The sequence below is a fragment of the Mesoplodon bidens genome (genome assembly GCF_964165515.1).
Source record: "Mesoplodon bidens genome assembly, chromosome: 16".
In the NCBI taxonomy this organism is placed as follows: Eukaryota; Metazoa; Chordata; class Mammalia; order Artiodactyla; family Ziphiidae; genus Mesoplodon; species Mesoplodon bidens.
The window spans coordinates 34308770-34327372 of NC_138173.1; the positions used below are offsets into that span (position 1 = coordinate 34308770).

Consider the following 18603-nt stretch of genomic DNA (forward strand, 5'->3'; position numbering starts at 1 on the left):
AAACAAAACAAACGTCCAAAACAGTTCCCCTACGTCATCTCTGCCCGCCTCACGTCAGGGCCAATAGACTGGTGTAGCTTTATTGCTGAAGGGGCTGCAGCGCGGATCAATTGCAATGCTGCAAACTTCAGCCTACTAAGCCAAACCCCAGCACGCCACCGCGCTCCACCCCCGCCCCGCCCCGCCCCGCCCCGCCCCGCCCTGCCGCATCAGGGCGGGTCACGGGAGTGCGCACGCGCAGCATCCGGTTCTTCTTCCTCCTCTCTCCGATGACTCAGCTTAGATCCGGTACTGCCTTGAAGGCGGGGCTGGACCCTAGCTGCGGCCAATGGCGCACGGGGTGAGGGTTGAAGGGTGGAAGGTGCTCCTAGCCGGTTGTGCTGGTTCCTTTCAGCAGCTGTGCTGGGTTACCTGGTTGTCATGGAGGCAGTCTTGACTGAGGAGCTTGATGAGGAGGAGCAGCTGGTGAGAAGGCATCGCAAAGAGAAGAAGGAGTTGCAAGGTGACGGGGGAATGGGAACCTAGAAGTCGCCAGGACCCAGGGAAGGGTGCGTGGCGGGTCGCTTCTGGGAAATCTTGAGGGGTATCTGATCTGGATCCTCCTAAGCTTCTCCAAAGTAGCCAGTGGTCTCTTCCCTCCCGCCTTTCCAAGGTCCCTTAATCCCCCAGACCTTCAGAATCTTCCTCTTCTCCGGTCCGCCGCGTTCCCCCTACCCCGCGCCGCCGCCCGGGTGTGGGTGGGTTTCTGAAAACACCGGGAAGCCACCGTCTTGGACCCAGACCCCCTTTCCTGTCTCCCCTTCCTGTTCCTACCCTACTTGCCGACACTTGCCCTACTCGGTGCGTTTTGAAATATCTCACCTAAATTTTGAGGACTCGGAAGGGGTACTTGAAAGATTTAAAATTTTACTTTTTTCTTTTTAAGTTTTTCCTCCTCCCACACCAAACAAACTCACGGTTATGTTAATAAATTTTTTCTTTTCTTTTTTTTTTTTTTGAGGGGGTGTCTTAGCTTCATCTGGACCCTTCTCTGTAACTATCTGTTGTGTAATTACTCTTGCTTTCATAATTACTTTTTCTATACTCTTCTCCGTTTACCATCCCCTTATTGTTACTATTTCATATTTTTACTTAATCCCTGGGTTTATGACTTAATGGTTTTGGTGGCTTTTCAGCCAAAATTCAGGGTATGAAGAATGCTGTCCCCAAGAATGACAAAAAGAGGAGGAAGCAACTTATTGAAGATGTAGCTAAGTTAGAAGCAGAAATGGAACAGAAACATAAAGAGGAGCTGGAACAATTGAAGCTGACTTCTAAGGAGAGTAAAGTAGGTGAAGTAATGTTTCTTTTTGTCTACCTTTGAAAGCAACTGCCACTTCTACTACACTGTTTAGTATATAAAATCATAAAATCAGAGGGAAAGAAGTCACTTAGTCACGCTCATGCCATCACTTTTCATTGATATTTTTCCAACCAGGTTTACATGGTAGTGTGTTTTTTAAGGAAGGCCAGCAAAGAAAAGTCCACTATCTTAACTTTTGCCCCAGAGATGAACAGATTGATAAAATGGACTAAAGGAAGCTTTACCAAATGAAAGTTGGAAGACCAGTCTCCTAGTCTCAGAATTGCCATTAACTAGGATTGTAACCTGGGCAAATTTACTTAATCTTCTTGAGCATAAGTTCTTCACATATCATATGATACAAATACTACTGCTGTTTAAGCACAAGATTTTTTTTAAAGAAATGGGCTAACAAATGTGAAATCATTTTTTAAGTTAAAAGTGCTTTATGAACAAGTTGTAATAAATGGAAATTTACTGATGTTTCTTGGGTAAATTTTAGCATGTTAACTGTCATCATTTTAGCTAATATTTATTTCATCATTGTAGCCATACACAATGTGTTGTATGCCACACACTTTGTTTAATATATTAATTTTCTCATAATTCTCATAATAACACACTATGAAGTAAGTGTAGATAATCCCATCTTTCAAATGGGAAACAGACTCAGAGAGATTTAAAACTTTGTTCTAAATTTATAACAGCCATTGAGTACCACAGCCTGAATTCAAAATGACAGCTGTCTTACTCCAGAATGTGAATACTGAATTCTGTTATAATTTTATCTAGAGTGGTAGCTTATTACATGGGTTTTAGATACCAAAGATCATAGACTCCATAACCTCATTCTCATTATTGATAGTTAGAAAGTTCTTATGTCTATGCAAAATTTTATCTACCATAAATAAATTTTATTTTATTTGGTTCATTTTTGGTCTGCTGTTGACAGGGAAAACAGCTTGTCTGTACTGATTTACAGTTATTGTATTAAACATAGTTTTATTTTCTTTAACTTTTTTTTCAAGAGCCTGGCTTTCCCTGCCTTTTATTTCCAAGTAACAAGGCATGATGCTCTAGGTGTTTGTGTTGTTACAATCATGGTATTCCTAATTGTCTCCCTATCTTTTCTATTAGTGAGATAGTTTTGTTTGCTCTCTCAGGCCTTTCAATTTTGAGATTTCTTTCCTAGGTTTCCAAGGACAAAAATGTTTAATTGTTAAGCTACATATTGTCCAACTGTTAAAATACAAACTCTCATTTTACTTTATCTTTTTTTCTTAAACTGAAGCCTGTTTTCTTTCTGAATGTCACCTGAATTCTTTTGTTACTGCTTTCTCCTTTTTTTTCCAGATGCTTTTTTGTATCTTGCCTATTGTCAGTATGGCAGTTTGTAAAATTAGCACATTCCTGTGAAAAATATAAGAATCCTAATTTCACTAAAGTTGATAACTGCTCTTTGAAGTCTTAATCTGATTTTGATATTTTGATCATTTGGTCCATAGCCTTAGGGACTGCTGACTCTGGTATTAGAGGCCTTGATATGTTTCATGTATGTGTCATACTAAAAACTAGCTTAACTTATACTTGTGGTAATAAAATATTAGCTACTAATCCTGATAGTTGTAAGTCTAGCATTTTATTCTTTAGCAAACACATAACAGCCATTTGGTGATTAAGATTAGTTGTAATATCTTAACAATAATTATAGATTAAATTTTCTACCTAAAAGTTTTTCAGTTTGTAGATGGGAAGGGATAGAAAAATCTCAACTTCCTACCAGGGTCAAGAAGCAGTGCTCATCCGGTTCTGGCTAATTAAGATAGAGAAAGGCCTTTGCCACCACATTTGAGGTTATGAAAGTAGTAATGACAGAACCTTACATATACTATACGTATAACATTTAGAGAAGGGAAGGGTGGAATGCTGAATGAGTTGTGGCCCTTATAGGAAGTATTTAGATGAATGGAGTAGGCATTCTAAGAAGGAAGGAAACCATGCAGGAATGAGCTTTGTCTTTGAAGAGCTATAAGGAAAGTTCCTGGGAATCTGACAGTTCTCCCTTAAATACAGAGAAAGTAGACAGAACCATGTCTCATTTAGTATTGTGCTGTATCTATTGCTGTTATTCAAATTTGAATTGTGGGATGACACATATTTGTGACTTTTGATAATAATTTAATAATCTAATACTTTGAATAATAACTTAAAGGTCATTAACTTGTTAATGTTTTTTGTTTCCCTCAGATAGATTCTGTTGCTGTCAATATTTCAAACTTGGTTCTTGAGAATCAGCCATTTCGGATATCAAAAGCACAAAAGAGACGGGTATGAAAGTCACCTAGTATTTGTTAGTGCTGTGTGTGTAATACTATCTTAGGTGTTTTATTGGAAGTGAATAGAAAAAATAAGGAGTTCCTTGCCAGAGGACCTGAAGTAACATTTATTCGGCTTTAGATTATATGAAATCTCATTTAGTCCCGACAGTAATCCTGTGAAGTAGGATTTCTTATCCCCACTTTATAGAGAAGAAAATAGCCCTGAAGCAGTATAAAATAACATGTCCAATTTGTAGTTCTTATAGGAAGGTGGGGCTAGGAAAGGGGGTGTGCAAAGGATTTTTTTTTTTTTTTTGCGGTACACAGGCCTCTCACTGTTGGGGCCTCTCCCGTTGCGGAGCACAGGCTCTGGACGCGCAGGCTCAGCGGCCATGGCTCACGGGCCTATCAGCTCCGCGGCATGTGGGATCTTCCCAGACCGGGGCACGAACCCGTGTCCCCTGCATCGGCAGGCAGACTCTCAACCACTGCGCCACCAGGGAAGCCTGCAAAGGATATTTTTTACAAATATATTATTCCAGACTTAATAATTCAGAATTTGAAGAGTGTAAGCCCAGGTGATACTGATATATAGCTTTGGTTAAGAACTATGGTATTAAGTGGTAAAATATGAATTTGAATCTAGAAGTTAAGCAAGATATAAAAATATCAGAATTATGTAGTTATATATGTGTTGGTTAGTTGTGATGAAAATTCAGAGAAGGAAAAACTCATTGTCCTGTGTTACATAGTTGGTATTTAAGGAAATATAGTTATTTAGTTAGGATATTTAAAGTCAGTGAAACAGCATGCACAAAAACAAATATGGGAGTGAAATTTTGCATGATCAAAGAGCTGTAAGGAAACTGATTTATTGGACGTAATAAGTTTATGGTATCAAAATTATGGGCGTGAGATTAGATATTACGGTAAGGGCTTTTTGAAAAAGAACAAGGGGTTTAAATCCAACCTTTCTTTCCCAAATATTGTTTTATTAACACTTGATGTTTTCTAGGATTTAAATGTTTAAAGTAGCTTTGCATCTTATAATTTAGTAGTACATAATTTAATAGAGCATGGAATTTGGTGTCAGTCAGAGGGAGGCTTTAATCCCATTGTCGTGGCTTTGGGTAAGATTCTTAACCTTTTTAAGCCTCAGTTTCACATGTATAGAATGGGGGAAAATAATACCTACTTCATAGAGTTATTGTGAATATTAAATAATTTACTGTTTCCAAAACCCTAAAACAACATTTTTACTATCATTTGGGTCAACAAATGATAGTATTGTTCACTGTGTTAAATACTGCATAGTACACCTCTTAAGGAATTCAACCTAAGACAAGTTTTTTTGTTTGTTTGCTTGAAAGTTGCTTAAGTTGCAAATTGTCAAACATTTCTCATACTATTGTAAAATTTTGTTCTTGAGTAATTATTATAATTGTGAATTTCATAGACTGATGAAATTTAGGTTTCATGGTATTTTGGAGGTTATTTAGTTCACTAACTCTATACTTATGATATGTATTCTGTTATAGCCTTATTATTGTCATCTATTTTCTATATATCAAAAGTGAAAGGCAGAAGTTTTGCTTGGCAGAAACATAACAAAATATTTGTTGCAGTTGCCTCTACCTAGTAGTTGCTATATTTTAGAGTAGCAACTATTTAATTCTGGCAAACATGACACAACTCTTTCCTGTCCTTATCAACACTTGTTCCCCCTAGCTGGTCCCTTAGGCAACAAAACAAACTAATTCCCTTACCGTTCTCAAACATTTTGTTACTTTTCTCCTAAAATATTGCATAGCTGAAATGCATACCTTTTCCAGCTATACTCTCAAAAAATGTAGTATCTTTTATAGTCAGCTGCTTGGCAACACTTCTCTGCTGAGTCAACACTTGGCAGAGAAAACACCCTATAAGTAATGCCCAAAGTTTCTTATTGCTTTGTTATATTAATAGGATTTTGGGACAGAAAACACTGAAAGTTTATAGTATTTAAGAAAATGGAACCTGAAGACAGGGTAGATAATTGGGTATTAGACTTATGCCGAACCACTTTTTTTTTCCCCCAGAGGCACCAAGGAATAAAAAGTCAGTTAACTAATGATGTCATCTTTGGGAGAGATACAACTCTGGTAGAAAAACATGACAAAACTTCATGAAGATTTATTATTGGAATATTGTAGAGCAAATCCCGTATTTTCAATCTAGAAAAGCATGTGGAGTATTTTATTTACTTCAAAGAACTTCAGTGAAAACTTATTGGTATGGTGGAAAGAACCCCAAGTAGAACTTAGAAGAACTGGGTTCCAAAAATATGAAATTTGAGAGCTGGAATGAGATCTAGTTCAATTTCTTTATTTTATAAATGAGAAAGCTGAGGCCCAGGTTGTCTCAGTGGCATGCTGAAAGTTTAATACAACCCCTGCACTAGTACCCAGCTCTTAAGATTTCTCTTCAGAGTTGTTTTTGCTGTATTACTATACTATTACTACATGACTCTAGTTTTACTGACAATGTATTTATGATTTATGTGCTATTTTCATCGTACATATATTTTCATTAGAATTTATTGGTGTCATTCTACCTCCAGGACTAGGGTTGTAGAAAGGAAGGTGCCTCATGCCACTGGAAAACTCTGCATGGTTGGGAAAACAATCCAATGTGTTTCTCACCTAGTGCCCTGAAAAGGAAATACAGTTGCTTTGTAATATTGAAGCAGAGCATGAGGGAAAAAATGAAATGACTGGATTAGTATTTTAGAGGTTTAAATTAAGGTTTTACAGATAGTATAAAGTTCCACTCTTCCAGTAACTAGTACCTGACGTCATTATCTCCAGCTCCCATCTACTCCAACTTTTATTCTGATTTAGGTGCCTGGATAGAAGGAGCTCTCTGTGTTGTCCTTGGTCCCTACTCTGCTTCTAACCAGCTGTATGGCCTTTGGAAATCTTTCTGCGTGCTGTTTCCTCAGAAGAGGAAAATGAGGGGTTTTGGATTAGATGATATTCAAGGTGCTTATCCTTCCTCTCCCCTCTGAAAATGTTTTTTATAGTCTTTAAAAAAGTAACAGTGCCATCTTGTGTTTTAAGATTTTATGCCACTGTGATCCACAGTTGTAGGTATGCAGTGAAATAAATTGTTTCATGGTATTTCTGGCATGGTTGGAGTTGGGAAGAAAAAGCAAATAGGTTTATGTTTTATTAAGAAGATAATACTGCTTTTGATTCAGGTAACTTAGAAATCACTTTAGGTTTATCTGGCACGGCACATAACAGGCATGTAGTAGAAGCAGGTGGCATTAAGTGAAATTGAAATTTGCCTTTCCATTCACATCTTCTGTCCTAAGGAAAGGTTAGAGCTGGGGAAATAAAAATCTTTACCTTTTCCTTCTTTTTCTTGGTTTATCTAAATCCTTCACTGTAGTTTGCTACCAGTATCAAGATTTATATTGATAGAATGTAGTTTAACTATTTTTATTCTCTTAAATTGAAAAGCACTTGCTCCCAGTATACAAGTAAAACATACCATAGAGAGTTAGAAAGATGTTCACACACACACATGCAGGCACACACACAAAGCAAAATAAAACTTATTTTGTAATCCTACCATCCAGAGAAAAGCACTGTAAATATTTTGTGTATCTCCTTCTAGTGTTGTTTTTTAAACTATGTAGGCATAGACTTAATATATATTAACTGTATACCATCTTTTTTGCCCCCCAACCTCATCTCTTGACACTTTTCTCTGGTACTCTAGCTATATGAACCGTGTTCAGCTGTGAAACATATAGTGCTTTCTGTCTTTTTCCTTGCTATTCCAAGTGTCAGGAGTTTTTTCTCTTTTTTCCAACCTTCCCACTCTACTTCTTATCCACCCTTCATGTCACAAATCTCTCATTACCCTCTCTCCATCACATTATAACATTTGAATAAGGAAAGCAAGCTGCAGAGTGTAATGTATAATAGGACTTTTGTTAAAATACTGTTTTCTGTACATTTTCTATGAGTACATCTGTATTTATTAAAATACATAGAAAAAAATCTAGAAGGATACACATCAGACCTCTAGAGCAGGCACTGGGATTGGCAGGGGAACTTTAGATTATCTGTAATATTTTAACTTCTTATAGCGAAGAATATTTTTATCTGTTACTTTAGTTAAATGTGTGTGTGTTTGTATGTACACATTTTTTTTTTTTTTTAAAGCTGGATATATAGAGCTCCTATACCCTTCTAAAGACCTTAGCCATTTAATGCCTCGCTGGTGAGCTGGTGATTTAGCACATTAAGACCTCACTGGTGGAGTGATAAGTTAAAAAGTTTGGATTAGCTTGGACTTAAGTATGACAATGATGTTGCTTTAAGGCCTAGGACAACTCAGTCCTAAGATAGTACTTTGAAATCGGTAAGTAAAGTTTTTAGATACTTGGCATATAGTTTTTTATTTGTTTGTTTGTTTTTTAAAGAAGATGTTGGGGGTAGGAGTTTGTTTGTTTGTTTATTTATTTATTTATTTATTTATTTATTTATTTATGCTGTGTTGGGTCTTCATTTCTGTGCAAGGGCTATCTCTAGTTGTGGCAAGAAGGGGCCACTCTTCATCGCGGTGCTCGGGCCTCTCACTATCGCGGCCTCTCTTGTTGCGGAGCACAGGCTCCAGACGCGCAGGCTCAGTAGTTGTGGCTCACGGGCCTAGTTGCTCCACGGCATGTGGGATCCTCCCAGACCAGGGCTCGAACCCGTGTCCCCTGCATTAGCAGGCAGATTCTCAACCACTGCGCCACCAGGGAAGCCCGGCATGTAGTTTTTAAATGGACTTCAAATAAAAATTTGGGGGCTTTCTTTTGTCCTAGTACAGAGATAGGTGCTGTACACACAGATGAGAAATAATATTTGCCTTTAAAGGAGTTCACAATATAGAAAATTCTACAAGTGATGAGATCATCAATATGATAATGCTTGTGGGAGAAGGGAGAAAAATGTTTTTAAGAATCTTACATTTCATCCCCATAATAAATGTAAATTAGTCCTAATTATTAGGAATTAACTTTCCTACACTGTCCTCTTCATAGGACAAAAAAGCTGCACTGGAAAAGGAGCGGGAAGAAAGGATAGCTGAAGCTGAAATTGAAAACTTAACTGGAGCTAGACATGTAGAAAGTGAAAAACTTGCTCAAATATTGGCAGCTAGACAGTTGGAAATTAAACAGATTCCATCTGATGGCCACTGTATGTATAGAGCCATTGAAGATCAACTGAAAGAACAGGACTACAGTCTGACTGTGGCTGCCTTAAGAAGTCAGACTGCTGACTATATGCAAAGCCACGTGGAAGACTTTCTGCCATTTTTAACAAATCCTAATACAGGAGATATGTATACTTCAGGTAATTTATTTTTCTTTACTATGTCTTGTTGTGGTTGTGGTGGTTGTTAAATAAAGTGCCTCCTGGAACTGATAATAAAAATAACCTGAATGGTCCTTATGGGGGAAAAGAATCTCAACATCTGGGCAAAATTATTTTCTATAACTTTAATAGATACTAGCACATTTTGGTTTATTAAGATCTTTTAAGTACTTAACTATTTTGTAGTTAATTAATCTTTTATATATTAATCGTTTATATAAGATAGGAATAGGATTCATTATTAATATTTTAAAAAGTGTGTTAATAAGTTCTATTTCACAAAGTTAAGCTTTGACTAGTCTCTGGAAGTATAGGGCCTGAAGACCACCAGTATAGAATGATTAGGAAAACTAATTCCTCCTTTTATCCTGTAGTTTGGGAGATTTAATTTTATTCTCAATAAGCTATAATATTCAGGCAAAATTTGACTTTGCAAAACCAAAAACAGATGAGTTAATAACCTGCCTTATTATTCTCTATAATACCTTTGATAGTTGGGAAGGTAAAAAAAATGTACAACTAGCAAATAAAGGAGAGAGCAAGTGAAAATCTGAAAAAGTTTCTTAAAGAGAAAGGGGAGTAAGGGAGAAAATTAGTCCTTGAGATAAGTCAGCAGGTGTGTCAGTATCTACTGGGAGCAAGTCATATGGCCACGATGTATTGAAGAGGGAGGGGATGGTTAAGGTTGACTTGTTTAATGGAGTCCCCAACTGCTAGTTGTAGGGCAGTGGAGAGGAGGTGGCAACTCAGCATGGTGAATCAGAGAAAAAGTCAAAAGACTTAATTACCTTCATTCCTTTAGACAATATTTATTGAAGGCCACAGTGTGGCAAGAACTACTCTAGGCACTATTCTGAGCACTGGATCTGAGACAGTGACTGAGACAGATACACAGGACATATTTTCTCCTAGATGCCCATAATTCTTTCCCCTTCCTCTAAACAGGAAGTTAGAGGTGTTAGTTTCCCATGTTAACTTTCTGTATAAAAGTGTGTATGCTCAAAATATGCCATTAAACTCTGCAATTAGGTCTTTTATGTCCTCTCAGGACTGATGTAGGAAGACCTTTCTTTGGCTAGAACTGATAGTGATAACAAATAAAGTAAACGTTTCCAAAACATGTGAAGGCACTATTTGATGCTATCACTGGGAAAGGAGTTTCAACTCATTTTACTTTTACTCTGATTCTCTTCTCACATTTCTTACAGTGTCTTATAGTGAACCTGATATTATAAAGGATGCATTTTTAGTCTTTCAGCATATTCTTTCAGATGCAGATTTGGACTTTAAAATGTGAATATGGTGGCAATTTTGGGGTCATTGCTTGGGTCAAGAGAGAGGTAGGATTGTAATGTAGTTGAGGTCGCTGGGCCTTAGGCTGAGGGAGAGAAGCAGAGATTTATTGCTTTGCTCTTCGATGGAAAGTTTGAGTGAATTAAGTTTGGATTGGGAAATGGATTAAATTCTAAAGAATATAGGTAGAGAAGGAGGAAGTTCATAACTTGGGCAGTTTCATCAGAAATTGTGGGAGGTATAAAAGGGATCTAACATGAGTTCTAAAAATTATTAAGTACTATATTCTGATCTATTTTCTGCAGAAGAGTTTGGAAAGTACTGTGATGATATCATAAACACCGCTGCATGGGGAGGTCAGCTTGAGGTAAGTTTGTTATTCATAGTGGCATTGTTAAATTATTTTTAAAAATCCCTTCTGTAGTTTTCAGACATATTTTTCAGATGATCCAAATTTCCCTTTCAAGATTCCTTTTCTTTATATATTTGCTGTTTCTCTACTGATGAAGCATTGAAAAAGGGAGTTAATATTCTTAGGCCTTTAAGTTAAGTATGTACCTTTGGGAACTGAAGCACTATTTCATTTTAAATAGCCCAGTGTTTGATCATTGTGTTGGTGAGGCTAGTGTTGCATCTGCCTATTTCCATTTGTGATATTGCTACTGGCCGTGTATTTGAATTTATGGACATATGAAAGTGAAGATTTTACTCAAGTACAGTAAAATTTACCCAAGTGGCTCAACTGATGAAAATCACTATTGGAAAAGTAACATCTCTTACATCAGAAATAGAAAACAATATTTTAATGTGAGAATACACATCAAATCCTCCCACAATACATCAATTACAATTGTGTCTTGAGTTCCTAGTTGATACTTACTGACTTGAAAGCAGTATTTGATGCATTAAAATTCACTTGTAAGAAAACAATATATTTAGTCACTTGTAGGGAGTTAATCACGATTTTTTTAAGCTCTAATTATTTATCTTACTGTTAACTTTGTCTCATTAAAGCAAAATAAAGCACCTAAGTGGTCCAAGTGGTGATAAGATAGCCTGGGGTATTAGAAATCAGGGAGTAAGAGGGAAAGACTTGGCGCTAGGTCGTGGTTTGTTTTTTGTTTTTATTTTTGCGGTACGCGGGCCTCCCACTGTTGCGGCCTCTCCCGTTGCGGAGCACAGGCTCTGGATACGCAGGCTCAGCGGCCATGGCTCACAGGCCTATCCGCTGCCCGGCATGTGGGATCTTCCTGGACCGGGGCATGAACCCGTGTCCCCTGCATCGGCAGGCAGACTCTCAACTGCGCCACCAGGGAAGCCCTAGGTCGTGGTTTTTCCTTGTACTTCTCAGTTTTGTGACTTTGGGGGAGTCAGCCAACCTCCCGAGCTCCATTTTCCTTACTGAATGGGGATAATAAAACCCCTATGTGTATATGGTAGGCCATTTGTGGATATGAAATAAGGCAAAGAGTATATGCATAGAAGTTTGTAAGCTAAAGTGCCAGATAGATGAATCTAGCAGTATAATTAATATTGTGTAATTATGATTAGTCATCTTAAATAGTTTGTGGCTCTGACTTTCACTTCAAGAACTATGTTGTTTGGAGATATGACATAATTGCTTCTTCGAAGTCTTTTTCTTAGCAGTACTATATTTGTACCTCTTCTGAGCCACCAGAGGGAACTGTGTCCACTTGTTTTGTATGCCTCTCCTGGGTCTCTGAAACTGGGGAAGGTTAGCTTTGTGACTACATTAGGAGTAATTAAAGATGCTTGAACTTTTTAATAAGAATCTCAAATTAATTTGAGTTCTAGAGACCTAAGTGACTCTTTTTAAATTGAGAAAAACCTTTTAAAACATCTTTTGAAGGATATTTTCTCATAAATTGTTTGTGAATTCATTTGAAATAAGAGTTGCTGTTTTCACAATGGGGTAAATTTAAATTATTAAAGAGAAATTCTTTGTATGATTTCTGCAGACTTAGATGGGATATTAAGATTTCCAGAGCTTGTTTTACACCCTCCATTCCATGCTAGCTTTTAAAAAATGTTATTTTAGGTATAAGAAAAAGGTGCCTCAAAGGAATATTTTACGAGATGGAACATAGGATTAAATTTGCTACTGTGTCGCACAGAACCTTTTCCATATTCTTGAATTAATTTCTTACCTTCGTTTAAAATTTCCTAAAGGTCCATGTTCTGTTATAGTGGGGCAAATAAACAGATCAGGGCATTATGACTGAAAACTGTTAAATGATTAATTTGTGTATGAACTTGAGCTCTAGAGTCAGACTTCTCAGTTCAGTTGCAAGTCATTTTGTTTCCTTGTGCTTGATTTCTCTTAACCTTTCTCTACCTGTAATTATAGTCTTTAAAACGTATAACAGTAGTACCTGTTCCGTAAGGTTATTGTGAGGATTGAATGCATTAATACACATAAAGCACTTAGAGTGCTTGGTCAAAGTAAGTCTAAAAAAATGTTACTACCAATATTCATTATTAACTATTATTCACCCAACTTTAAGCTCTAATTTTATATCATGTGGCATGAACTTAAAATTGTATGTTAATCAGTTGGAAATTCATGAAAGGATAGTACAGTTCATAACCTAACTCATTCTACTCATGCCTTGAAAACTATAGAGCAGTTGTTCTCAACATTAGTACAGTAGACTCATCTGAAAAGCTTTTAAAAAAAATAAACCTCCTATTCTTTCCTGCTTCCTCTGTCCTTCCCCCAGCCCCTCTCAATTGTAATTGATTTGATCTGGTGCCTGAGTAACAGTATTTTTAAAAATCCTTTATTATGGAAATTTTCAAGACATATTCAAAAGTAGAGAGACTAGTATAATGAACTCAATTTACTCATCCCCTTGCTTCATTAACTATGGCATAGATATTTCCAAAAAGCTGTTGTACATCCAGGGCTTGAAACTTATGCATTTGGTTTAGTAAACATTATATTTATTTGATTTTTAATAAATATGTATTAAGTGCCCACTATGTGCCGGGCTCTTGGTGTACATTAAGGAGCAAGAGTAGATCCCTGCTTTGACTGGGAACAGTTATTCATGCATAAATTCAGTAGTTTATGATTTGAATAAGATTTACCTCTTTATTTCCCTTACTAATATATATATATATATATTTGTTTGTTTGTTTGTTTTTTGGTTTTACATTTTCTCTTTTATAGCTAAGAGCCCTGTCTCACATTTTACGAACACCCATAGAGATAATACAGGCAGATTCTCCTACTCTTGTAGTTGGTGAAGAATATCCAAAAAAACCATTAATACTTGTGTAAGTACCTAGAAATTCCTACTGTTAGTATTTTTCATGATTAAGACAAAAAGGATTACGAAAAAAATTTAGGTTATAAATGTTGATTAATCAAAACAAGTCATCTTCAGCAACATTAATTATGCTTATTTTATGTAAAAGGCAATTACAGAATTAGAAGGCATTGACAAAATATGTGATTTAGATAATTGTTTAAACCTCTAGTGATTTAATCTTGTATATGAGTTAAGAATAAAGTCATCTCTAAAGGTTACAAAATTTTAGGATTAGTTCTCATGTTGTTCTGGTTTGACAGTAATGCTAAAAGTTTCAACAGGTATAAAAGCTGAAATACATTCATGTTGCCTGATTGTTTATTCCTTAGAGATTTTTTTTTCATATTGTAAAAACATGTTACATAATTGAGAGTTCTCTGAAACAGCATGGAGAGTTTGCCATTGGCTTTAGTGTTCATTAGCTAAGCCTACTAAGGTAGTCATTAATGGCTTGGGTTTAGGTAATAATTTAAGCTTGTTGAGCACTCAGCACCTCAGTTTTTCCTTTTTCACTCCATGATTGTGTTTTACCTGACAAACTCAGCAGACAGAGTTATTGAACCAGATCTTACTGACTGCTGATGCTTTTCAAATGGTGTTGAACTTTTAAGTAATGAAGTCTATTGAATGATACCCTGTGAAGTGATTAATTCAAAATACTTGGTTTTATATACATAATAAACATTTATATACAATGAATTGAATTACTTTTATCTAAATTACTTATTTCTCCTTTTTTTATTTCAGTTATATGAGACATGCATATGGCTTAGGAGAACACTACAATTCAGTTAAACGGTTGGTGAACACAGCTAGTGAAAATTGCAGCTAGTCTATAAAATGTTGCTGTTATGTTTTAGTACAGCGTGCTGATCTGAGTATTAATACCAAGTGTTGGATTGTTCTAAATGTTTCTGAAAAAAATAACTACCTTAAATCAGTTTTATGGCAAAGCTACTAACAGGTTTTAAAAAATGTGTCAAAGATAAACTTTCACCAGTGTCCCCTTAGTGGTGTTTTAAAAACACTTGTAAGTCCCTTGTGGAGAACATCATTTATAGACCAAGATGGTACCCTGTTTGCTGATATTTTTATTAAATATAGGATCCTGAACATTCTGTTCTGCGTTGAAATAGTTAAAAAATTTTTTTCTCCCTATTACTGAAAGCTTTCAGTAACCGTGTCAGTGTAATTTTTCTTGAAGAAGTGAAATGACTCAGTCTCTTTGACATTGCAATAATGTGGTGATGGTGATAGCAAATTTAATGAATGCTTATAACTGAACGTGATTTCAGTAACTTTGGTGTTGATGGGATTAATGCTCTGACGCTTTTTATATAACCCCATCAAAGTGCAGCTAAGAAGCTTGCTTTAATAAAGAATTTAAAAATATTTATCCAGATGGGAATCAGTTGTTATGTTTTAAGAAATGAGACAAATTCATAGGTAAATATGTTTCCAATCAGATTTAAACCTCTGAAGAAGTACAGATGTCTTTTATTTGTATATAACTTAAAAAGACTCAGCAGATTATTGCCTTTCAATTCATTTCTTATTTCTTTCTGTTTCTTAACTTCAGAATGGTTGCACCATCATCTCTTGATTATCTTAACTATAAATTTTTATATCTTTGTTGTATTTTCTCCATCACTACTCAGCTACTTTGCTTTCCTTACAGTCTTTTCCACTAAGAAATAGTTTTTAGTTTCTCTTATTCTTTAACTTGTGAAAATTGAAGGAGTAGCAATATGAAAGGGTCCAAGGCCAAATTTACTTCAAATTCTTCCTCTTTTACAATTTGTCTTACAAGATCTCTCCCTTTGCTTCATTCTCTAGGATTAGAGAATGCCTTTGTTAACTTATTTTGTTAGCCTTATTAATGTCACCTTTCCTCGAATATTTGAGAATATTTGTCTCAAGTATTTGGGCATTTTTTATGCGGCTGAAAGCCACTGTTGAGCCAAGACTGTCTAATAAAATCAGTACAATACTTTTCAGTTGTATGATTTGACTAGCTCAGATTTTAGGTTACTTGTAACAATATTCTAAGAAGATAGTACCCATATGTACAAATGTGTCTGATAATTTGTTATGTAAGGGGGTATTATAAAAATGAGACCTTTCTGGTTTGATCTGTTTTTCTCAAATAAGAAAATAACTAGTAAGATTTTGCATCAAGTTTATAAAATTTGAATTTTTTCTCCATGAATGCAACTAATTTTTATAAGTAAATATTGGGTTTTATAATATTAAAAACAGGGTATCAGTATCACATGCCCAGCAGGTGACTGTGTGGGAACCTGGCAGGAGCTGTTGTGGTCATCTAGAGCAAATAAGTACTACCTGAAGGTATTCAACTGCCAAAGATTAAAACCATTCTGCTTGCCAAACAAAATATATTCTGAAGGCTGCTTGCTTTGAAATCCTTGATCTGAATTTTTTGGGGGGTCTGAAATTTATAAAAGAATGAAATTGTAAAATACTAAGCAGCTTGGCTTTATTTTGAAGTAGTCTGTTACTTTAAAAGAGAAGCATTAAGAAGTAATAAAACAAGATACAAAGAAATCTAGTTATTATAAATTCCATCTATATTTAAAGTATTCTAAAATAACTTATTGGTAGCTATTTTTTTTCTAGCAGGATGAGTAGAATTTTCTTGATTGTAGATATATTTTTTAATTTTTATTATTTTTTATTTTTTAAATGGCCAATATGGTAATGAACAGGGTTTGTATGGTCAGCTTCTCTTCTTTCTTAAAACTTGAGATAAAAATTATATTAGCTGTAACCTAAATACTAAAATTAAAGTCTTTAAAAAATGGCAGATGTTAACTTAATAGCAGCATATACTAATTTAATTTGCTGTATGATGCTGGTCTCTTAGGGAAGTTTGATAAGCTTTCTTTTGTCCTAACTCAGAAAAGTATGTGTTAGAGTTCTGGAATATGTCTTTAGCCAAGAATTTTATCCACTTAAATATGTTTTTTTAACTTATATAAAGCAAAAAAGAATGTGTGTAACTATAGTGAGCAATAAAATTTTGTTCATATTATCTGATGTTTGCTAAAAGAAAAATAAAAGTTGAATGAATTAAATCAACATTTGTTCAAATTGTTATTCTTTAATAATTTTAGAATTTAGAAGTAGAGAAAACTTTTGTTTTGGAATTTTATTCAGCCTTTATTTTGTCCTCATATATAATTGAAAATAATAGTCACAGATTCTAATATTTATAACATTTATATTATTTTAAAATAATGAAAGACAAATTAATTAGAAAAATATCTAAAACTCTTGGGTGTTAAAGAAGAAAAGAAAAATGAATAAACATTTGTGTGTAAGAATATGAAGCAGTAAGAAGGAAATCTGTGCAAATTAGTTCTGCCACATATTTGTTAATACATTGTCTTGGTATAGGTTGTCATGAACTAGCTGAAGGACAGTTTTTTTCTGAAAATTTAGTTTGTAATTTCATACTGTTTTTACTTTTACTGAACAAATGAGAGAGAGATGTTTCTTCATGTCCGTGTGTTTTTACATACATTGATTCTTCTAAGTCTTGTTTGAAATATAGCTTTCTCTATCTTATGGAAAAAGTGGAACTCACAGGGTTTCTAATTCATTTTTTAAAGTAAGTTTTAGAAACATCAGTTCTTGTTCTTTACCCCTTCTTGTTCCCTCCTGTAAGGCCTTTGAACTGACATTCGGAGTTGGGTGCAACATGCTTCAACCTAGCTTACTGTCCTGGTCTCAGCTTGAATAGCACCGACCTAGGTAAGCTCCCCAGAGTTCTCCTACCTGGGCTGGCTTAGGTACCCCACTTGATGCATGTTGCTTTCTAGTAACTATACACTTATAATTAGTTATTTACATTTAGTTGTTTATTATTATTGTTGTTATTATTTCCCCTTAGTCTTTAAGTGCTTAGAAACAAGGACTTGCTGATTACTATTAAAATATCTAGCACATTGCTTGGCCTATATATTAAGTGCTTAATGTTTGTTGATAGTTGTAAGATCAGCTGAGAGGATAGGATATGACTCTGAGGAGTTTCATTAGGCTAATGGGCCATTAAGAATAGAACAAGACAGTGACTTAGAATTCTGCTTGCTCACAGAAGGGCTGCTTTCTAATTTATATTACCCTTGGATGAATTCTTAAGTCTTCTGGTTAGTAGAAAGGAAGAATGGAACCCAAGAGAGCTTTCTTTTTTCTTAACTCCTGATAGTGTGAGCTTTCTTTTTTCTTAACTTCTGATAGTGTGTTACAGTTAATTTACCTTCATGTGTCAATTAGGACAATTTGATTTTAACGAATCTAAAAAATATAATGGTCCTCTAAAATAAGTATATGGACCAAAAAAAAGGAAAAGAAAACCTTGGTTAATATACTGACCAGGAAGAAGATTACAGTTGTCTTATTTCAGTGTAATCAGGATGACTAGTATACCTTACTGAAACAAATTACTGCCTTTGTACAAGCCTGCTGAATTTATTATTTTTCTGAACAGGAATGACTTATAATCTTTCTCCTGATTTTGCTTAAAATACCAACCCCTGCCTTCTGTAAGGACTAAATAAGTACACTTATATAAAGAATTTAGTACACTGCCTGACACAGTAAATTCTCAGTAAAGGTAGTTATGTTTTCTTTTGTACAGCTTCACATAGACATTTAAATCAAGATCTTCACCTTTTGTTAAATGTAAAGTGTGCAAGGACTACTCTTGGGGCTGATAGAAGGTGCTAACATATGCCTCTTGCACCAAGGGCTTGTCTCCCTGCTGTGTGTTAGGTTGAAGTAGTGGTGGATAAGGAAGAGGATAGTGGAGCTAAGGTCCAGCAGGGGTTGGTATGCCCAATACCCTGTTTTCATAGATAATGGGGATGAGACTTGAAGAG

At 35.4% G+C, this 18603-nt stretch overlaps 1 protein-coding gene across 1 annotated transcript; it reads left to right on the plus strand.

Moving 5' to 3' along the window:
* Nucleotides 1-334: 334 nt before the first annotated feature.
* Nucleotides 335-16777, plus strand: OTUD6B (OTU deubiquitinase 6B). Its single transcript, XM_081258810.1, has 7 exons — nucleotides 335-502; nucleotides 1176-1327; nucleotides 3590-3670; nucleotides 8741-9053; nucleotides 10673-10734; nucleotides 13561-13667; nucleotides 14450-16777. Exons 1-7 carry the CDS (start codon nucleotides 421-423, stop codon nucleotides 14532-14534), a joined length of 882 nt encoding a protein of 293 aa, XP_081114936.1. The 5' UTR covers nucleotides 335-420; the 3' UTR covers nucleotides 14535-16777.
* Nucleotides 16778-18603: the final 1826 nt, after the last annotated feature.

What these genes read in the sequence shown, in the direction of transcription:
- OTUD6B (XM_081258810.1), top strand. Translation starts at nt 421, where the DNA reads ATGGAGGCAGTCTTGACTGAGGAGCTTGATGAGGAGGAGCAGCTGGTG. An exon ending in AGAGAAGAAGGAGTTGCAAG is followed by an intron (nt 503 to 1,175) that starts GTGACGGGGGAA and finishes GTGGCTTTTCAG; the next exon opens with CCAAAATTCAGGGTATGAAG. An exon ending in CATGGGGAGGTCAGCTTGAG is followed by an intron (nt 10,735 to 13,560) that starts GTAAGTTTGTTA and finishes TCTCTTTTATAG; the next exon opens with CTAAGAGCCCTGTCTCACAT.